We start from the raw sequence: 22,118 nt of genomic DNA, 5'->3' as shown, positions 1-22,118 counted from the left end.
AAATTATAGTTTATAAAGACAGTACTGTTGACGTATACAGGCGGGCGCCATCTTGGGAAACCAGTCACGACCAGTCGAACGACGGACGCCGTCTAACCAGTAACCAGTAACATAGCTCAAGCACGCCGTTCGTCGTTCGACTGGTCATGACTGGTTTCCCAAGATGGCGCCCGCCTGTATACGTGAACTGTACTGTCTTTATAAACTATCTTTTTGTGTATCTATCTGTACAGTTACAAAGTTCTCAGTGCTTTGGTTTACGTGTAGGGACCCTCATTATGCTATCATGTAGATGTGGTGCTATTTTGGAGCCTTGTTAGTGGTATAGAAATAGTGATTTCTTTTTACTTTGCCCGTGCCCCGACAACTAGCGTTATAAGCTAATTAGCGGTTTGCGCTTAAACTGGTCACATTCGATTAGCATGAAAACAAATCCCAGACTAAACGTGTTATTAACCCCTAGGTTCATTTTGCACCGGATTTGTCCTTTTAAGTCAACAAAAACTTGACTACACAAAATGTCAACTGTAAACTCAACACCACAGACTCATGTGTTACCATGACGGAAGCATCCCTCAGCCAGCACTTGCTGAAGGTGACTTATTCCTACATTTGGTTAATGTTTACTGTTTTCTTAAAGTCTTGTCTTTAACCTGGTCTGTTAGCTGTGAAATTAACCCTGTTTCATTTTGTGCAGATTCTCAGTCAGTCACGTGAGCTGAAACATGTTAAAGTGTTAGCCTACATGCAATTTCACTGTTATTTTCCTTTGATCACAGGCAGGGGGTGGGTAAAACCCGCTTAAAACACCAAGCATACAGCAAAGGAAACATGACCACTTACTGCACTGGCAACTATTACATAACCTAGGAAAACATCTGAACGGTGCATTGTTTATTGGGAAAAGAGACTGCATGCAGTGGAGTTTTTGATGAAGTGTTAGAGAGTTCTCAAAGCAGAGTGTTAACTAAAAAATAAGAAATATCTGTTAGGTCTGGAACCACAATCATAACTTTTTAGTTAAAATTATATCCAACTTATGAACATTTAATTTATAGAATGATTAAATAAAACTGTTTAAAACATCTACATATTTTGATGTACAGCTCTGTAATAGATGCAAAATAGCACAAATCACACACATTTCAAACCATTAAAGCATAAATAAGAATCAAATTGAAGACATGCACCCCTGCAGATACTCACATGCTGTTTGGTGGAGAGTTTAAAGTTTTCTGCAGAGAGAAAGAAGCCAAAGTCCTGTACAGTAAACTCTGTGTATGCACCAAGGGATTAAACCCTCCTTGGGGTGAGTGGGTGTGAGAGAATGTAACCAACCATGACACACGTTTGGTTAACTGATCATTGTCTCAACCCTGAGTGCCTTCACTGTCGGGACTTTGAGGATCATCACATGTTGTCATTTACAGCCGTGTCATGCAATTTCTCTGCCTTGAGGCAAATTTTTTAATGAGTGAGATGCATTAACGAATCTACAGAATTTGTTAATTCTGCTTAAGGGGATCATGGGAGCAGAGGTGAAAGTGAGTGTTTACGCCGTGCAGTTACACAACTACACATTTCTTTAGTTGATTTAAGGTGGACAAGTTATTACATATCCCCATGCACCGAGAAAACAACAGTTAATCTGTGTTAATTCAATTGATCATGTGGAGCATGGTTTGTGAAATATTTAAAGGAATAGTTTCACATTTTCAGAAAAACTCTAGGATTTGTATTATTATTATTATTATTATTATTATTATTATTATTTCTGTTTTTGTCTTTATTGTTTTGTGTGGCTATGTTTTGGAGTATGTCTTGTATGTCTTGCATGTTTAGTTTTTGTGTGTTAAATTGTGAAAAGAAAAAAGAGAAAAACTCTTATTGCTGAGAGTTAGATAAAAAGATTTACCATTCTCATAAATGTCTGTTAAAAATAAGGCTACAGCCAGTTAGCTTAGCTTAGCGAAAATACTGGAAATGTGTGGAAACTGCTAGGCTAATTGATCAAAAGAAATAGTCTCAGCATGTTACCCTCCTGAAACCACAACTTGTCTTTGTTACACTTTGGTTTTCATAAGAATTAAACAAATGAGCTACAACGTGTTAATTAGTGAGCTTTAGAGGTGCTGTTAGGTGGATTATCTTTACCTTTGGACAGAGCCAGGCACCTGCTTTCTGTAGTATCAATCTCCTAATAGAACTCCTGAAAATGAAGCGTATTTTCCTAAATGTTTGACCAATACTTTAATATCATCTTTTGGAATGTGACTAGCAATGCGCTTAAATATATACCTTGCTACAAATGATGATCTGCTAAGTGATTCAAGAACCAAGATGTAAAAACAGCTTACACCATGCAAAGAAAAGCTTACTTTGCCAGTCTTTCTTACACAACAATAACAAGTTATAATATCTCAGGCAGCAGAAACCAGATGATGAAAAGGCAGGAGAAGAGAAACCATTATGGAAGGCCAAGACCATACATGGCATGTACCACTGACAGAAGTGGCTGCCAGTGTGATCTACATTCATCAGTGATGAATGAAGCAGCATTTTTTTGTATATACCCTAATTAATGTTGCCTAAATCAAGCAATAAAATAAGTCAGTCATCACAGTAAATCTAAAGGTAAACACAAAATACTGGAATAATTAATCCTTGTTGTGATTTTCCTCTATTATCTAATGATGCATCTATGATCTATCTATTGTTGTAGTTCAGGGTTCCACCACAGTGTAACACTCTGGATACGAGCTAATTTCAGTGTTTATCCTATTTTATAATAACCTTTCAAAGATCATACAGGGAACAGCCAAAACATCAACACTGCTGTTTAAAGACAAAAAAAGCTTCAGGACCTTTTCAACAAGACTTTATTATTTACTAGTCATTTCGTATCCTTCATAATACACTTTAAAAAAAAATACAACAAGCACCATCAATCATTTAACTATTCAAACAATCAGTTAATTTAAAGTCAGCACAGACTGATAAATTAAAAAGCAGGATTAAAAACATAAAGTTGAGGCAATGTTAACATATTCTTCCTCTGTTAACTTCTGTAGAGTATAATGAAGTTATTAAATCTGATGGACTGCAGCAGCATGGTTAATAAAATCCTTACAGGGTATTAGTGCGTATCAAAGATATATTATTCCAAAGACTGAAATGACACAATCCCTTGTTTACTATAACTGTTCACTCATTCCTTTCTAGGCCAGATATTGTTCCCTTAAGGTAACATTACATAACTGTATATTTAGAATTAATACAAAACCGAAATGACTGGTAAATAAACTATTATTTGGTATAAACATGATAGGAAACGGTCAAAAAAAAAAAAAAAAAAAAAGCCTTTTTGAAAGCCTTGTTTTAGTACATTTTAGTACACAAATAATTTTCGTATGATCTCAAGGAATGTCCCTGCATCTATGAACAGTTTATGTATAGCAACACATTATACAATTTTCATAATGCTGACTTCAGCACATCTGAATTGTATATCGGACTTTGATGAAATATAATTCAAATTATACGCAAATCAAAGGGAAGAGGTAGACAAACATTTGAAAATAGTCACCAAAATTAAAAAAACAAAACCCCACTCGCTGTTCTGCTGCTATGAATGGACCTGTAGTTTGCAACTAATAGTCTGAATATTTCTCATGAAATAGATTCAGGAGCAACAAATAATAATAATAAGTTAATGTTTGTGTCCCTGAGTATTTTAACTTTTCACATGGTTTATTAGTTTGGGGGAAAAAAAACATCAGCTGCTGATTTTTCTATAGTAAACAACTAACAGAGAGTCATTATAAAAATAAAAAAAAAAACACACCACAAAGCACTTGTGGTATTACTGCATCATACGCTTTTTACATCCCCTTGTCCAATGTGCAGCAATACAATGCTCCCATTATCTGGAAATGTTTTCACAGGTCAAAGGCTTCTGAATCAGGACAGGATGCCTCATTGGTGGCATGATCCACAACCGGAAAGATGAGGCCAAGACAGATGTGGTGCTTCACTTAGGAGCCCCAAAAACTGGGCTAAAACAGTAATTTCCCATGATAAAAAAAAGAAAAAATGAATTGAGACATATCTCACTCCTGCTTGCTGCAGTTATCCACACATGCTTGAGCCTGTTTAAACACGTGATATACGTTGACCAGAGGGAACATGGTGAGCGCTCCGATAAGGGAGCCGGCCTGGATAGAGATGCCGCACCACAGCAGGGCAGCGTGACCCGCCTCGTGAAGCAAAGTCCCAATCACCACTTTCAGATAGGAGAAGAGGCCAGTGAAAATAATCCCTGAGATGACCTGTAGGGGGCACAAGCAAGTTGCTGGAATCAGTGGTGGACACGGTGAACAGGGAGAAAAAAACAGACAGGGTGAAAAACATTTTCCAACACCACGGACTGCCGACTTCAATACTTTAGTAACTCAACGAGTTACAAACCATGGCAACATCAAGCGTGTCCCAGCCACGTTCATTACTTTTTAAGATTCCCTTGGAAACAGTTTCCATTGTCGTCTGTGCTGCTTGCAGTGCATTTCTGTATTTGATTGCGTTTTCTATCTTTGCAGCATTTTTTTTGCAGTTAAATTGATGAAGATGGTTTCTTCATTTGATTGTGTTTTGTCTTTTTGTATGTGTTTTCTTAAGTTAGGTGAGGGTTAAGCTCTCTGGGCCACGACAGCTATCACCTTTTCCAAACTGAGCTCACCACTACAAACAATCGAAAAGAGCAACAAAAAAAACACGCATACAAAAATCTCTCATGGGAAATAATCAAAATCTTCCTAACTTTGTGTTCATTTAGGACCCCACTTCTAAAAGTAAGAAACTGATTGAGAAATTAGGTTTCTTGGGGTCTATAACACTTCTTGCATACAGATATTTATTGATTAAATCAAAATGTTGCTACTTTTAGAAAATGTTATTCAGGCAAAGTTCTAACATGTCTGCTTGTGTTTTGACAACTTTGACTTTTATCAACTGAAAAAAAATTATAATTCTCAAATGTAATGTGTTGAAAAAAAGTTTTGTTATTTTTGGGACTTATGGTGCGTTCTTGAAAAGCCGAGCTGGGAACGACGCTACACCAGAGTTAAATGCGTTCCATTTAACAAGTCGGATTTTCATTGTGGGGTTAGCTCTAGCCAGGTTAGCCTTTGTTAGCAATACCAGTTGATAACAATGCATTGTGCTGTTTTTTTTGTGCATACAAACAGCGTAACACGTCCACAGATAGAAGTTGGACAGGACTGTGTGTATGACTGATTAAGTGAGACACAAATAAGACAGATGTGCTAATAAACTGTATGTGTAGCTTTCACTACTGTTGATGCACGGGGCATCCATGTTGGATCTTCAGCTCGGGGTACTGCAAGTTTGTCCGACTTCCCAACTTGGAAATCAGAGTTCAAGGGGCGTTTCTGACTTTGACCTCGGAAAATCACACTTCCGAGTACAAATAGAACATACTGTACAACCGGGGTATTGTGTTGATACATTTTAAATGATACCCAGCTCTAGAAATATGTATCATCACTCACCACTAAAGCCCCACCAGCAGGGTTTCCCAGGAGTGGAGGACAGGGGCTGAGTGCTGCTAACGCCAGGAGGTATGCAGCAAATACTCCCCCTGCTAAAGACAAGAAGCCCAGACCAGTGGAGGACCTGGAAGACAAAAACGGGGCCAATCAAAACACTGTAGCAAAAGTTTTTATAAGAAAAGACGGTCACAACTATTAAATGTAAGTGTCTTACAAATATTTAAAAAGTAATGTACGTGTTTAATCACTCATATTTTCTCACCTCAGGACAAAAAACATAGCTACAAAGCAGGCCAGTGGGTTCGCTATGTTGGCAAGGACCACAGAGAGGTGAAAGGTCATGGTGCCGTAAGGCAAACAGGAGAAACTCTGTACAGACGGCAGGACCCCGTTGGTGAGGGCGTTGGAGACTGCGAGCAGAGACAGCAGGTAGATGTTCCGCTGTGTCCAAAATGTTTGTGGCTGTTCCTCCACTTGCACCTGATCCTCAGACACCGGTGTCCCTCCGTTGTGTAGCGGGTGTGTTTCCTCTCCATTCTTTTCTGCTGCTAAAGTGTCAGGCTCCTGTGGCGGTGCATTTTCCTGTGACTCTGTCTGCCTTTGCATTAAAGCCTGGAAACTCAGCGCTGAGATTGACAGCATGACGCATAAGAACCAAAAGAAGTTCTGTGCAGGAAAGTTCTCTTTTAAATACTCTGGCTGCACTGTGCTATTTAGAGTTTTACACTCCAGCTTGCTAACGCCTTGCCCTAAAGCCACTAAACAAGGAAACAAGGCGCTGAGGCCTTGGCCAATGAAGAAAGTACGAATGTACTGAGGGGGGTAACTGAACATAAAAGGCAGGAAGGTTACGTTGGACGTACAGCAAACAAAAGACAACACAAAGGTGAGGAGCAGGAACACCAGTGACCTTTCTTCTTTAGCTATTGTGACGGTGTGTGACCAGAAAACAGCCAGGCAACCCGACGCTACCACGGCCAGCACCTGGATGCAGTGGATGACGAGGCGTTCGTTTAAACGTCCTGGAGCACAGTGGTGTGTGATGGTCACTGCTATTGGACCAATGTTCCCAAACGCTATCAGCACTGAGATATAAGCAGGCAGGTTCCACCCTAAAAAAAGAAAAGACAGTTGTCAGTTAGGGTAATGAGCTATAGGTAATAAACACAAACATTTTTTACATCTTAAAAATTAAAAATGTTTTGGGATTGACAACTGGTGCTTTCAGAAAAACTTATAAACAAACTTCTCTTGTACTGAATATAAATTAGGATTTCCAGCAATTACAATACATTGGCAACAAATTAAAATCTATAACCTGCTTGCAAGACATATCAAAGCAGGTGTATTCAGATATTTTTGCTTTAGTAATAGCAGCAATACTATATAGCAAGTAAACGTGCTGCATGACAAAATTACAGCAGAAATAAATTTAAAGTATCAAAAGTAAAAGTACTTATTGTGCAACAGAATGACAACTATATAAAAAAATATATATTATTTAAGTAATTATTAGTAGGGTAATGGATTACTGTGCATATACTCTACATATAACTATATGCTGGTGGGTAATTTAATCAATACATAATGAGTACAATGTTTCCCTCTAAAATGTTATGTAGAGGCATAAAGTTTCGTTCAATCTGTACGTTATGTACAATACTGTTGTGCCTGTAACTACGATGCTTTATACTTAACATTTATATTTCGTCATTCTGAATTGAGAAACCGTCACAATACTACAACGTTAGTATGCAACGTTAACGCTGAATAGCCAACGTAAGGATTTCATTTGGTAACGTTATAAGCTAACACCGCCAGTCCAACTGAAGCCACCAAATAATATTAAATAATAAAGCAAAGAGGTTCAAATAATGTGACTAACGTTGCGTTTTAATAAAGTCTTAAATCTTAAAGACCAAAGGCCGGACCAGATGAACATGTCATCTCAACAAGAAGTTGGAGCACTGACCTTCGGGCAGCACATTGACGACTACCGGGAGCTCGAGCCACAGACTGTTTACGGAAATCCAGGACCCCATGGCGAACAGAGCCACCATCACGTGGGTTACCGCCGCACTGCTCAACCATCTACCAGACATGGTACCGCTTACTCCGACCACAGAACAAACTAAAAGCTGGTAACTCCTTTTGACTTCGTCTGGGTAAAACGACGAATGTGTTCTTGCACTTACCTTACGCAAAGTTCCCGCCCCTTCGGTTGCCTTCCAGATCCTCGTAAATTCAAGATCACAGTTGAAACGGTTTGCGTATTCAAGTGCCTCTGGTTTATTTATGAATCGCACAAATTGTGCACCAGTTGAGTGGCCAAATGGTGTCGCTACATGTTTTTCCACCTTTAATTCAAACATTTCCCGCATACAATGGACTATATTTTTTATTGTCTAATTTCTACTGCTTGTAGGACACAAAACCGCGCTGTTTATGCTCGGTCCCTTTGGGGCGGTCAGTTTTCCAAGAAAGTGAAGGCACCATCGTCATCAATCCAACCAGTGTTCGTTTTCCCAACCCTGACAAGTGATGCGGGCGGCGTCAGAGAGAGCTCATTCAAAAGTAATATTTTTTACCTCTAAAAAGGTTACACTTAGGGACTTTTATTTGAAAATTAGTTGTTGTTTATGATGTATGCACTGAGTTGCTGTAAATATGTTTATACTGTATGTAGTGACATCGGTTTCTTTACATCTATACAACTAAAGCAAATGCCTATACATCAAATCAAATGGTTGGTGTCATAATAAGGCCAGGGACTAGGTTGCTTCCTTTTTTGTCAATATATTTGGAACAAAATGAATCCATTAATGCCTTGACATTTGGCACAATGACTCCAATAAGCCTCTCTCATTACTGCCCACAGTGCCTGGGTTTGTTCTGTGACACTGAACTCTTGTCTGAATGACTAGATATTAGCCTAACGTTTTCCATTTATATCACACAGATTGACAAAAATAAGTGAACAAAGATGTTTATTTTGTCAGAGGTTCATACAATATAGTTTAAGCCAGCAGTGATTATCAACTGACTTCTGCATGATCTCAATGGGTACAATCTCATAGAAAAAAAATAACTTTTCAGCAAAAAAATGAAGAAAAAAAAAAAAAGGGGCTAACTTTCTAGAAAAGCCTTGTTACAATACATCACCATGCACATTATGCAAGCATATCAAAAGTGTAAGGGCTTCAAAAACCAAACCTCATCTATTGGCATTGAAAATACAGTAAAGGTGCTGACCCACCAAGGAGACTGTCGGCCATGGGTCCAAGTTGCCCTAGGTTTTGCAGCGTGTTCGAACCTTTGCTACTCGCCATTTTCCACCCCCAGCAGATTCAACATTTTGAAACGGTGAGAGGAATCCATTTAATTGGCTACTTAGCTTAAGCAAATTAGTGCACGAGAAGAAAAAAGGAATGTAGGAAAACAAGTAATCAACAGTTGAATGGGCACACAGAGAAAGCTCTTGTCATTTTTCATCTTGATCTCATCTGACATTATTGTATTTGTGCGGAAATATTGAGGTCATTGTGTGTATTTTTGACTGGTTTGTAAATGGAAAAAAAAAAAATCATATGAGGAAGTCACATTAACATAAGTATTCTCTATCTCTCCATATCACACTTTTTAGATGCAGTAAAAGCTCTCATGTGTGGCTGTTTTCACCGTATCCAGTTGCAGCATCTGTTGCGTCTTGGAACACAGGCTTTGCTTTTGTCTTTCTAGGCGCCCAAACAAGAGAGTACCCAGGTTTAACACGAGGAAGTGCGAGCTTCAGCTTTAACACCATTTGTGTGCTGTTGTGGAAATCACAATACAAGTTTGGGTCTGGGTTGTTTAGTATCATTTTCTGGTACAAGATCTCACAACGCATCGCTTCCCGTTTCTCAGCTCTGGGTTTTCCGTCGAAACGCAGCAGCATTTTGTCGACGTCCTGCTGTGACTTGCACGGCCCTCCGTTTCTGCTCACTGTAGCGATTATGTAATCCCTATCCATGTTCTCCTCAAGCTCTTCATGTACCTTTGGTGCCTTTTCTTTTTTACTACCGATACCTTTCTTCATCGGAGGACTGTAGGCCTCTTTTTGGCCGGTGTGTGTATTCTTCTTAGCTTGCCAACCGGAAGCTTCATCAGAGCCATCATCGTCAGATGAACCGGATCGGTCATTGTCTTCCTGAGAGCTGTCCAAGCTCTTGTAAGAGCGTTTGGAGGACTTTGGAGTTTTTTCCTTCTTGTAAGGGTACGCTTGGCTGGAGGGATATTCTGCCATCAAGACAGAGAATGTGCAATCTACAAGTTTCAAGCTCAAATCTGGTGAAGGAACTTTAGAAAATGGTCCTCCTGGCAGGAAATCCTTCAGATGTTCCTCAGTGACAGCAGCAATCACCTTTATTATCCTCTTCAAGCAAGCTCTGATTAGGTCCCTATTTGTGCGCCACTGGCCACAGAAATGAAACACTCCATGAAAGGTTTTCTCCTGCAATGGGAACTGCAGAAAAACATTTGTGGCCCCTTCAGGTTCCAGCAGCGTTGAAGGATCTTTGGACCAATCAAGGTACTTTTGGTAGAGACAGAGGATGTACTGGCTGAAGAGCGAGTACTCTCCTCTGCTTTTCAGAAGCTGCCAGTAAGGGCCGAGGATTTTGCAGTAGACGATGGCAAGAACACATACAAGGCTCTGTATCACGGAATCATTAGCATCAGCGGCAACACACTCCAGAATAATGTTTGGGCATTCGTCGTTGTTCATTGACAGCAAATCAGAGAAGAAAAGAGCCATCTCTTTGTGATGGTGGATAAGACCCGCTGCAGCTTCAAAGTAGTTGTTGAATCGGTTTGACTGGTTTGTCGTAAGTCTGGATGGATTACCTTTTTCCTCACAAAAAGCTACCCAGTGTTTCCTGTAGTTTTGCGTGTCACGGGTGCTCGGGCTCAAGATATCACAAGCCATGTGGATGTAGCGTGAAGTGGCGCTCTCTGACAAATTCACAAAGTTCTTGAACTTTGGAAGCTTGTCGCGGCCCAGTTTCTCTCCCATCGACAGAGTGATCTCTCTTTCAAAGTTCATGATCTGCTTCTCCACGGCATCATGCATGTCAACGAGGAAGTTGGCGTTGCAGTTTAAAAACACCGCGGGATAAACAAGTGAAATGTCTTCACTGAATGTGTCGAGTTGTCTCTCAAATTCTGACATGGCTGGATGCTCCCTGCATGTTAGAGCATACTGATTTTTGAGGAGATCTAAGCAAACTTGCTTGCATGCTTCGTTTTTTCCACCGTACACACTTGACATCTTTTGGACAGACACCATTGCAATGTCAAGTAGGGTCAGAGCCTCTTGTTTGTTATCCGAGGTTTCGTCTTCACTGTTGGACTCATCTAAATCCTCATCACTTTCATCGTGCATAGAGACATCTTTCAGCCTGTTCATCTCAGATTCCTCATCTTGCATGATTTCATAGCTCTCGTACTCCTGCTTGATTGTAACTTTTTCGTAATGTATTGGGTCGTCTTTTTTAATGCGTTTCTTCGCAATTAATCGTGGCATTTTTTTCCGCACCAGTTCAAATGGACTTTGAAGCACATTTTCCATCGCTGCATTTCTCCTGTGACTCCTTGTTTCATAATTGCGGCAATACTGTTTTAACTTTTTTATCTTGGTTCTAAGGACTTTATATGCCTTTTGAGTGTCCCCATTCTTACAAAACTCAGGGTTGAAGTTCATAAGCCAAGTAACTAGAACAACTGGCGCAATTCGCTCCCTGGTGACAAAGTTGCATAGCTCGAGAATCAATCCATTTGTGACTTCGATTGACTGCGCTCGCTCTGAAAAATCCCTCATTTCCAAAAGATGTTGTCGTTCAACTCCGATGCTATCACATATTGGGCCAACAAAGTTAAAGTTGACGTCTGATTCCAGGAAAGTCCGCCTCGCAATACTTCCCAGACTCAAGGTTGTCGCGATGCCTCTTTCAATCAAACGACGGAAGTCAGCTGACTGATGACTGGGGAAAGTTTTCTTGAGCCAATCTAAAACGGCAAGCCATGGAAAATTATTTTCCTCTCTCATAAGTCCTACTTGAATCAAAACTCTGTTCTTGCATGGTGCGTTTTCCAGCTCCAGTCCTTCTCCCGATTGAGCACCAATGAAGTCTGCAACAAGCTTCCAATAGTACTCATCTCCTAAAAAAACAAACAAAAAAAAACAACAGAAAAGGTGGCAAGTGAGCAGAAAGTAGTGCTTGACAAAGAGGCGAGTTTACAATTTGTAATGAAAGGATGGGTGGAGGTGGGAATTGCTTAAGGTAAACCTGTGATTGAACTGGATTACATATTTATTTGTGCTTTCTGATGAATGGCAATGTAACCACTGAAGATGCAAAGTATGGGGATTATGCTATCAAAACACAATTAGTTAAAAGGTGATGTAGGTAGGATTGTGAAGATCCAGGATTTAGCCAATTTTTTTTAACATTGACAACTTCTCAGTCCATCCCCCCTTTCTGCTAAAGCCCAAAATGGTCTAGCCCCTCCCCCCACAAGGAAGAATGAATGCGTGTGCATGAGCAGTGATTGACATGCAGTTAGACACCCCCACTGGCCCTGATTGGTGCATCTGAACAGGGGGCTGTGGATTTTTGAAAACCGCACTACAGGCTGTAGGTGAAGCCAGAGGACCCGGATTTTTTTTATTATTACCTGCTTCATGTAGTTCTACTTGAACATAGGGCCAGTTTTAGCAAATGACCGAAAGTTAGTTTTAGAAGTCTTACCTACTGCACCTTTAATTGCTAGAAAACTGTTATATAATACATGTATTATATAGAGATTTAGGTCATAGTCATCAGAATAATAATAATGGCCATTTTACTTACTCAAATTATTTTCAGTTACAGCCGCTTTACCACAAAGGGAGAAATCTTGGCTCTCCTCCATTGAGTGCTGTGTTAAAAAAGAGACAGTAAAAAAAGTTGCAATCATAGTGGATGTCATTATGTACAGTATGATTGTACAGTTTGAGTGCACAGTTGAATTATGACTTGTGTTTCATAATGTCCACCATCACACTATGGCTGTTTTCTGTTTTCTATTTTTGTATCAGTTTGCCATGCCTTTGGGTTCATTTACCCTCATTCAATCCTGACAAGCAGAGTAAACGAATCTGAAGGCTAATACTACAAATGTATCAATCCATCACAATGGAAAAGACGATAAAGTTAGGCAAAATTGCATCATGATAGCAACAAGTAATAAACGTACTTATTATTTTCAGTCAGCGTTTCATATAGTGTGTGCCCTTGAATGAGTAAGGAGATGAAACAGAATATAATATAAGTCCTACTTTCAGTGTTGTCCTGTAGAATGCACCCCTGCAGAAAAATGCCTCCCCTTGAATAGCTTTACTAGGATACTGAGGCTCTGTAGGAAAAGTAACTTCTATCCTGAAAAAGACAATGAAATGTAAAAAAACAACAACATTTTACTCATTACAAGGGTTTAGGTGGTGGTGTTGAATTGTATTATGTTGTACGAAGGTGTTTCTAACACTAAGCCTACTCTTATTGATATAGAGTGGACACAATATCAACAAACGCCTCACATTATATCACAATACAGGGCTCTAGAGTGCGACCAAAACTTGTAAGGGTGTGACTAAGAGTTTTCCTAGGTCGCACGGTGCACCTAATGTGCTTGCATCCGCTGCCTCTCCACGAACGAAGCGATGTCGTTTATATCAATATGGTTTAATGTTGCGTTACATGACCCATTCCTTCTGGAAAGCCGTGCCTTTGTTTGGATCTCTCCTCCACGCAGCCCCGCCCCCATTCACTCACACACAGCGCCGCCGGTCCACACTGCTTACATTTGTTCCCCCCCCCTTTTTTTTTTTTTTTTTTTTTAAAGATTACGGCCTTTATTTTGATAGGAAAGCTGAAGACATGAATGAGAATATATATATATATATATATACATACATACATACATACATATATATATATATATATATATATATATATATATATATATACACACACACACAGATAACTTTCATTTACATGTGTTGCAGCTGTATATTTTCCAACTGGTAAAAGAAACCTTGTCTTTCCATTTTATTTTAATCACAATCGGTTTTAATAAAAGAGCTTGTGAAAAGTGGCTTTGACTTAAAACTGAACATTTAGCCCACTTTGTAAATAAATAATCAAGTATCGTCATTCAGCGCTAATGGCGACACAAGGAAACATTTGGGTGCACCTAAATTTTGTGCTGGTGCACCTAAATAAAAAAAGTTAGGTGCACCAGTGCAACCAAGACAAAAAGTTAGTCTGGAGCCCTGCAATACAGTACAACAGCACCACAGACTAGAGCCACCAAAACCTGAACATTATAACCTTGGGTTTATTGCAGGGACGTTGTATTGGAGTGCATTATTTATGAGAAAGGAATAACATTCCCTAATCAACTGGACAATTGGTGTACATCGGTCTTATTTGGTTCAACCTTATGGGAGTTAAGACTTTTCTTTCTTTCCCATACAATTCTGATATTAATAACAACACCAAGACGATCTCTGCGGTTTACTGGCTCTAACTGTGAGCAGAGAATACAAGCATTATCGCAGCATCTGCAAACGTGCACCAACTTACCCCTGCATGCTAATGTTAGCTTTGTGAGCAATTTGTTAGCAGAAACTTTGCATGCAGGAAATAGTTAACTGTACTACAATAATCCGTGAAAAATACCAGATCAGAAGATCTGTACTACATGCTGTAGCATTTACAAATAATTTCAAATGTACAAACTGTAGCATTTAAAGCGTACTCTCTTACCCAGTAACTAACGTTACACCGCCGTCACTCTTCTTCGTTCCTCAACCTCACAACAAAGCGCGGTGGACTCTAAACAGTGGGCTCTGTTCGGTGATTGGATAGTTTTACAGAAGGCGGGTTGTTGTCGAGGTCTCCACCAATCACAGAGGGTATGTGAAATGCATTGTGGGTCTACTACTGAGGTTGGAGGTTGCCAATTGGTTTGGTCGGTTTTGGTTTATATGTCAATGGTTTTGGTGTACTAGCCTTATATATATGTCAATGGTACTAGCAGCCCATATACTGTCTACGCTAGCAGCAGGTAACGCAAAATAGCAACGAAATACCTTGTGTTAATAGTATTATTTGTCAACACAGAAACGGTTATGTTACATGGCGACTCGTTAACTAATTAGCGTTAACGTAAGTTAATTGTATGAGTAAAACGTTAACCTTAGCTTAGCTAGTTAGCTAACGTTAACAGCCAATTTGATTCATTTAGCTAGCTTGCAAACACATTTACGTTGCCATTGATGATATATTGTGTTAATGCTTAGTTTGTATTTAACGCCACAAAAAACGTTGTTCAATAGTTGATGTTAATTATTCGGTCTTCCGTTTACAAACAATTGAGGATGCGCACGCAGCTTTCAGATAGAAAACAGTTTGAAAATGATTACTTTTATTGTAGTTACACTATCGTAGAGCAGTGATTCCCAACCAGGGGTACATTGTGGCGATTGTGCTGTTGCCAGGTGGTACTTGGAAAGATTGAAGAGCAGCGCAACTAATTTGAAAGGGAAAAAATAAGAAATAATGTGCAGTGAAGGATTCTGCTGTATTGTACCATCCCCTGTAGCTCAATCTTCTACACAATGTACTTAACAGAGTCAGTATTTCAGTCACAATGTGACATTAGCATGATATTTAAGTATTAATGTCGATTTTTGGTGTACTGTAAGTTAGACGCTAGATATGATTGATCTTACGAGTTATGTTGTTGTATTTTCTTTCTCCCCATCCACTCTGCTGCATGACATTATACGTGGTATTATTATCCACAATAAATCACCCACACAGATGCAGACTGATGTTTTTGTGATTCTTTTTTCAGATGCTTTTGTCACCTCTCAGCCAACATCTGGTTTTCTTTGAATGAAGTTTGCGATTAAGACAAGTTAGCAGCACACAATGGATTCCCCTGAAGCAGAGGCTTCAACCCACAGTGAAAAAAGAGAAGACGCTGCACCAAGCACATCAAATACATCAGGTCAAGGAGAAGATGGATCAAAGCCAAAAAAGGCTTCTTTTAAGAGGACCACTGGTAAGCCTGCAAATGCAAAAGCCAAGAAGCATAAAAAGGCCAGAGTCTCCAGGCCTGCCCGGCTTGGCTACACTGTCCATCAAGGGGAAGATATGCTTCTTGTCATATCAAGTTCTTCTTCTCAGTATGATGGTTCAGCATGGACTCTCCCGAAGAAGGGAAGCAAAAAGAAGAAGCTAACTAAAGTAAAATTAAAAGCTAATCAGATTAAGAAAAAAAAGACAGTCCGTGCCAAGCCTAAACTTGCAAATAATCCAGTTGCCAAGGAAAAAGAGGACACTAATTTGTTTATGCTGCAGAACGCAACAGATCACAGATGGGGTCAAAGTCTTCCTGAGGAGGTGCTAATCAGTATTTTTCAGATGGTGGTTGTCCAAGATGGCGCTGTACCATTCCTATGCAGGTAATAATCACATGTGATTGTGTAGCTTAGTGTATACTTACATATCCAACATTTATACTTTGACCTGATTGAGATATAGCGTATAGGACTCTGAGATCCCTTAATTCAATATTATTGTATGTCGACTTTCAGTGGAAACGTATGATGATATGATCATATTCTGTTATAGCTTTACAAAATGTTGTCCTAATGATTCTAAAGCTGTATTTAAACTCTTGCAAAATACATGTATACATGGGAAGAGTTTTGTCTGTTTTAATGCATAATAGTTTGACACTTTTATTGAATTCAACATCAATTTCATTATTTTAGAAATGATTCTGTATTCATTTGCTATATCATGATTCGAACTGTGAATAACGATTATTTTCACAAAAGTTTAAACCGCAGAGTTTTCTTGCCGTTAATCATTTGGGCCATTAAATGCAAGAACATAGCAAAACATGGCCATCACAATTTCACGGAGCTCAATTTGACGAAGACCAATAAAAACAGCAAATATTCACATTCAGTTATGAATGAAAATAATATGAATTATATCAGAATCATCATTATATAATTTTCAATTATATCATCCAGCTGGAGCACTGTGTTATTTGGGAGCCATAAATTCCACTCAAAACTAAATTTATTTTTGACATCTGTGTTTCTGGTGTAGGGTGGGCAGAGTTTGTCGTCTGTGGAACGCTGCTGCCTCCAGTCCAGTCCTGTGGCGTAAAGTGACTGTGGGTCACTGCTGGATTGCACCAGGGAAAACCCAGCTACCTAAAACTGAGAAGAAGATTAAGGACACTTTTAACTGGCTGGCACAGAACAGGTCTGTGTTATTAGTTTTATGATGAGGTTTTTACATATACATTATGCAAACTATAATTAATTTTGTGCTTAGATGTCTTTAGTTTATTTTTTATTATATATATATATATCTTGCAAAATAAATAATAAACTGCTTGGTGTCTAGATTCTCTCAGCTACGAGACTTCTCTCTTTGTCACTGGACAAAGAATGTTACCTATGCAGTAGAGGTAAGTCATCAAGATTAGATATGTTTTTTTTAAAATTATTATTATTGTTTCATAAGCTTCTGAACACAAAAACTTGGCCAATTAACCAACCGGATGGAAAATTAATTAGGCAACTATTTTGATAATCATTTTATTGTTTTTGTTATTTTTCATCAAAAAATGCAAAATACTTGCTGGTTATATCTTCTCAAATATGAGGACTTGATTCTATTATTTGTCATATATGACAATAAAGTTGGTCTGTTTGACAATTTGAATACATTACCATCGCATCAGCAGATGAATCAATAATGAAAGTAATTGCTAGTTGAGTGCTGATAGGCTGTTTGAAGACTTTCAAACTAGAGTTTTGCTCTAAAATAAGAGAACCATTCTTCCATTCTATTTGTTTTTTGTTTTTTTACTAAAGTTTGTCTGATAAATTATAGGTTGCCATTTTCATCAACATATTTTACATTTGCCATGTGTTTTTTCTGGCATATGCTGTTATCAAATTTAGGTTGTGTCGCAGTTCTGCCCTCAGCTTCACTCCCTCAAGCTCTCCTACTGTACAGGCCTGACAGCGACAGCCTTCCACAGCCTTGGTCTGCACAGCCGGTCTCTGCAGAGCATGGATCTCCAGTATTCAGAGGTAAATTTAGAACCAGATCAGTTATTGTATAGGTTTCACTGTAAAAAAAAAAAAAAAAATTGTTGTTATTGGTGGATGCATCATAAAATATATTGATGTATAGAATAGGATCACTAAATTATGGATAGTTATTGTCCAATTTGGTACACCAGTCACAGCCAGCGACTCACAGCAGGGGTTCATTTACCACCTACTTGGTTACATATTGAATAGTATTTTTGTAGAAAACTTCTGTAGGGCTGCGGCTATCAATTATTTTAGTAATCGAGTATTGTACTGATTATTCCATCGATTTTAATCGAGTAATCGGATAAGAAATACTTTTGTTTTATTGAAGAGCAATAATATACAATAGTTTGGTTTAATTTTCGGAAAAAGCTAAAATTGTATTTCCTACATTGCTTACAACATCATCTCTCAAGTGCATTTAAGTGCCATATTACATTGTTTTTAAAGAAAACATTTTCTGGAATGCAATAACAACCTCAAACTAAGGCATACATTAAACATACATAAACATTACCTTAAGTTGTGCAACTTAACTTTCAGAACTACAAGTTTCAACCTGAGACTGATGAGGCCTTTATGTAAATATTAGTTATACTCAACCTATTTTCATTTATATATTTGATTACAATGCTACACCGCTCTGTTACACTTATGCTAGTAGATCGTTGATCAGCTGTTTCTCCGTGAAGAGAGAGAGTAAGAGAAAATGGTGCGCAACAATCAGCTGTTTTTCCAAAGGGATAATCAACAAGTCGACTCTTTAGATCAAATTGTGGCCACCACTACGTATTTTCTTGTCTTTGATTTTGGTAGTTGGTTTGGTAGTCCAAACTTCGGACACTTTCTGTTGTTTTCTCCCGCCTGTCTCGTCTCTGAAAATCTGACAAAAATCTTTTAAAATGACTTTTGTCGATCTGAAATGAAGACAGATTCAGCAACTGCACGGCCTATTTCTCACTTAAAATTTTTTCAGAAACACGTTTCGGTGAACTATTTTAGTAAAATATGAGATCGTATTCTGAGCGAGCCGCAGGAGAAACCAGACCCACGTGACGCATTCGTCCAATCAGCTGCCGGTTGTCATTTTTGGGCGACAATACAGATTAGAGCCGCCTGCTGTTATGGAGACGTACTACGTCTCGTCGCTTTGGCGTGTTCCGGGGGGGACTTTTTTGACCAACTCGGGGAGACTGATCAGTCCAACTGCCTTTTCTGCCGAGGGTCGGCCGTCTGGTCGGTGTGTCTCAACCTTTACACTCTTTCTTCAGTTTGTCTTCATGGCATGTGTCGCAAGCAGCGTCAGCCCGGTGTACGACAGTAATAATCCTCCGTGCGGAAACACCGTGAGCGATACAACGTTGGTAACATTAATTAAACAAAGCTTCGAGGCAAATAATCAAGGATTTTTAGTAATCAAATAATTTGAGTTACTCGAGGAATTGTTTCAGCCCTAAACTTGTGTTGGTTGTAGTTTCAGGTTGAGGGACTCCTGGAGTACCTTGAAAATCATGGGATCCAGATCAAGCACATTTTGTTCACTCATGGACTAAAGAATGACAGACTGCTGACTGCCATCACTGTAAGTCCCCCCCACACTTTTTCTCTCCAAACTGTATGTTTTTTGCATGCATTACACACAGCCCAAGCTATGGAGGACAGATAAACTTGGTACACTCAACATATCATATTTGTCTTTTCAGAAGGGAAACTGTCCTGATTTGGAGTTGTTGGAGGTCAACACAAAGCTGGACAGTAAAGGCTGTGAACTTCCAATTTGCATCCAGGCACTACAGATGGCATGCCCTAAACTGAAGGTAAAAAAACTAATATTTCTAATATAAACTAATATTTCACTTCTCTATGCCAATGTGACTATTGTGACTATATGTAAATGTGTCTGAATTGCGATGGTTATTATGTTTAATGTATCGGGCTCTGTAGTTTCCTTGATCACTGCTAAATGAAAAAACTGACCATCATAAATAATACATTTTGAAGCTCTTGTGTACATATGAAGTGTAATGCTTTAAGAGCTGAAACGATTAATCGCTTAGTCAATCCACAGAAAAGTTATTGCGACTTGAAATGAATTGGTAATTAGTTTTGATAAATGATTCATTGTTTCAGTCATTTTTCAAGCAAATAGAAGTCGATGCTTTACTTTGTCATAAATCACTGTAAACTGAATATCTTTGGGTTTTGGACTGTTGTGGGGACAAAACAAAATGTGAAAATGTCTCCTAATGGACATAATATAATGGACATTTTTTCCAATTTTCTGACATTTTTTATAAGCAAATGATTGATGTATTAAATAATGGGCACATAAATCAATAAGAACACTAGCTAATTTTAGCCCTAAATTCTATCTTGTCTATTGTCAGTGATACATTTCACACTTTCCATGTTGCGTGTCAGTGCATGATGAATCCGTATACTGTGTGGGCACCGCATTTACCCATGAATCTATTCTACATCTATTTGACTTCAAATCAGACCTTCCGGATGCTGAATGTCAGACCTCTGCATAAGATGATGCGTAATGGTGCAGATTCAACATTAGGCTTCCCGTTATTGGAAGAGCTGTGTATTGCAACCAGCTCTTATTCCTACATGACCGACAAAGATTTGTGGGATATCCTCTTTGGCTCCACCAGGCTGCGGGTGTTGGACCTGCGAGGCTGTTCTCGAATCACACCATTCGGTCTCGCAACACTACCCTGTCTTGGTAGGCCTAACTCATGCAATCTCTACTTTAACTTACGGTCAGTTTGGGATTATTAAGTTACTTAAGTGTGATTATAAAATGGGACCTAATTTGGGGCACATTCAGTACTGAAACACTTAGTATGATATTTTTATATTTAATCCACGATGACCTGAACATTTATTGAAGTCATAGAAATACTTACTTTTGCTCTGCTTTTTATACTGATTACTCTTTGAGCTCTTGTAAAAATGTATAGTTATTAAAAAATAATGTTCACAATATCAGTGATCTGAATTTGCATTAAAACCCATTTATTAATTAACGCTAACTTCCTTTGTTGTGATTTGGCAGAGCTTGAATGTCTGTTCTGGGGACAGTATTTCAACAGCAATGTCACGTTGTCATCACCTAAAAAGGGGCTTCACATGGTGACCCAGAAATGGAATCGAACACTGCAACAGCTTGACATCGCAAATCAGCTCTTCACAGAGGAGGACTTGGAAATAGCAATGAGTCACCTTGCTCAGGCCACAGAGGCAGATAACCTGCGCTCACTAAACCTGAGTGGGACCAGGATCACACCACCTGCCCTCAGGTACTCGATGTATAGTTTTTAATCTTAACTCTACCAGTCAAATAAACTATAAACGTAACCTTTTAAAAGACAATCTGCAAATATGCAGAACTGAGTCAAGCATTCACATTTGTAAATTCTGAATACTGCAAGTTTACAATTATCACTATCTTTTCAAGGCTTTCACAACAAATAAATTGGTATGTGTACTTTATTTTGCAGGCCAGTCATTGGCCAGATGACTGCTCTTAGCTACCTCAACCTTTCATCCTGCCGTTATCTTCCAAGGGGAATGAAGAGAATTTACCGTGGCCAAGAAGACATTCGTCTGCTGCTGGACAAATTGGAGTAGTCAATACTCATATTCATTTGGTTCCAGAAATGGCTTCAGGCATACGTGCATGTCTTAAAACACACCTTTTTGTGGATTATGTTGTTTAAGTAATGTGGATATTTTACTCACAGGTCTTTTTGTAAATGTTTTATATGAAAACTGTTCACACAAAACAGACAGTTCATGCAAAAGTCCTTCTTATCGTGCTAGAAAGCAAGGGTTTGGAATCCAGTGACAAAGCCTGTTGCTGTTGTATTAATGTCAATTAATAAAAGGTAAGAGCACTGTCTACATGTAGATTTAAGGGGTGACATTGACATGTTGGATTTTAATACATTTATAGTCACCTCAAATGTTCTCCTACAAGGACATCCAGTTGTGTATACCTGGATTTCTTTTATATAATATTTGACTTTTTTGGTATTTATATACTTTTTGCACCAAGTTACAATAATTCCAGACAAAAAAAATGGAGAAATATTTTACATTAAAAATAAATGTTAAACATGTAATTAAACATTTGTTTTATATTTTCTTTCCACTAGAGAGTGCTGTACACTCAAGCTAAATTTACAGAATTGCCAAATGTGGTCTGTCTAGCTGCATTCATGCAGTTGTCGAGGACATTCATTCAAGTGTTTCAAGTGAGAGACATATTTCATACTCTTTGAAATGACAAATGTTTGCATTTGATTTGCTTTACTGTTTTTGAACAGGAA

The 22,118-nt window shown here is 38.7% G+C and overlaps 3 protein-coding genes across 8 annotated transcripts; 1 reads left to right on the top strand and 2 right to left on the bottom strand.

Annotated features, from left to right (window-relative positions):
- Positions 1–2,861: 2,861 nt before the first annotated feature.
- slc52a2 (solute carrier family 52 member 2) lies at positions 2,862–7,756 on the bottom strand. Its single transcript, XM_028597397.1, has 4 exons — positions 7,540–7,756; positions 5,830–6,679; positions 5,568–5,691; positions 2,862–4,328 (listed from the first exon to the last, which is right to left on the bottom strand). Exons 1-4 carry the CDS (start codon positions 7,667–7,669, stop codon positions 4,110–4,112), a joined length of 1,323 nt encoding a protein of 440 aa, XP_028453198.1. The 5' UTR covers positions 7,670–7,756; the 3' UTR covers positions 2,862–4,109.
- Positions 7,757–8,112: 356 nt separating this feature from the next.
- Positions 8,113–21,916, top strand: fbxl6 (F-box and leucine-rich repeat protein 6). 4 transcript variants are annotated; one of them, XM_028596685.1, is made up of 10 exons: positions 8,113–8,141; positions 15,504–16,116; positions 16,775–16,933; positions 17,078–17,141; positions 17,641–17,772; positions 19,253–19,360; positions 19,482–19,595; positions 20,278–20,509; positions 20,843–21,086; positions 21,288–21,916. In XM_028596685.1, the coding sequence occupies exons 2-10, from the start codon at positions 15,581–15,583 to the stop codon at positions 21,415–21,417; spliced, it is 1,719 nt and encodes a 572-aa protein (XP_028452486.1). In that variant the 5' UTR covers positions 8,113–8,141; positions 15,504–15,580; the 3' UTR covers positions 21,418–21,916. The 4 variants fall into 4 exon arrangements, with proteins under 4 accessions (XP_028452486.1, XP_028452485.1, XP_028452484.1 ...); XM_028596684.1 differs by lacking the exon at positions 8,113–8,141 and adding an exon at positions 14,592–14,615; XM_028596683.1 differs by lacking the exon at positions 8,113–8,141 and adding an exon at positions 14,622–14,711.
- Positions 8,538–14,529, bottom strand: LOC114567608 (uncharacterized). 3 transcript variants are annotated; one of them, XM_028596680.1, is made up of 4 exons: positions 14,411–14,529; positions 12,922–13,021; positions 12,455–12,521; positions 8,538–11,762 (listed from the first exon to the last, which is right to left on the bottom strand). In XM_028596680.1, the coding sequence occupies exons 3-4, from the start codon at positions 12,513–12,515 to the stop codon at positions 9,226–9,228; spliced, it is 2,598 nt and encodes an 865-aa protein (XP_028452481.1). In that variant the 5' UTR covers positions 12,516–12,521; positions 12,922–13,021; positions 14,411–14,529; the 3' UTR covers positions 8,538–9,225. The 3 variants fall into 3 exon arrangements, with proteins under 3 accessions (XP_028452481.1, XP_028452482.1, XP_028452483.1); XM_028596681.1 differs by having other exon boundaries at positions 12,922–13,016; positions 14,411–14,491; XM_028596682.1 differs by lacking the exon at positions 12,922–13,021.
- Positions 21,917–22,118: the final 202 nt, after the last annotated feature.

This window comes from Perca flavescens, chromosome 14 (assembly GCF_004354835.1).
Source record: "Perca flavescens isolate YP-PL-M2 chromosome 14, PFLA_1.0, whole genome shotgun sequence".
NCBI lineage: Eukaryota > Metazoa > Chordata > Actinopteri > Perciformes > Percidae > Perca > Perca flavescens.
This window is presented reverse-complemented; position numbering and strand designations above follow the sequence as displayed.

Bases quoted from the DNA above. Each gene is read 5' to 3' on its own strand.
- slc52a2 (XM_028597397.1), bottom strand. From the start codon at position 7,669: ATGTCTGGTAGATGGTTGAGCAGTGCGGCGGTAACCCACGTGATGGTG. The intron at 5,692-5,829 runs GTGAGAAAATAT...TTTGTCTTCCAG, and splicing joins GCTATGTTTTTTGTCCTGAG to GTCCTCCACTGGTCTGGGCT. The intron at 4,329-5,567 runs GTGAGTGATGAT...TGCCCCCTACAG, and splicing joins CTGCTGGTGGGGCTTTAGTG to GTCATCTCAGGGATTATTTT.
- LOC114567608 (XM_028596680.1), bottom strand. From the start codon at position 12,515: ATGGAGGAGAGCCAAGATTTCTCCCTTTGTGGTAAAGCGGCTGTAACT. The intron at 11,763-12,454 runs GTAAGTAAAATG...TTGTTTTTTTAG, and splicing joins TGTAACTGAAAATAATTTGA to GAGATGAGTACTATTGGAAG.
- fbxl6 (XM_028596685.1), top strand. From the start codon at position 15,581: ATGGATTCCCCTGAAGCAGAGGCTTCAACCCACAGTGAAAAAAGAGAA. The intron at 17,142-17,640 runs GTAAGTCATCAA...TATCAAATTTAG, and splicing joins ATGTTACCTATGCAGTAGAG to GTTGTGTCGCAGTTCTGCCC. The intron at 19,596-20,277 runs GTAAAAAAACTA...ACTTCAAATCAG, and splicing joins TGGCATGCCCTAAACTGAAG to ACCTTCCGGATGCTGAATGT.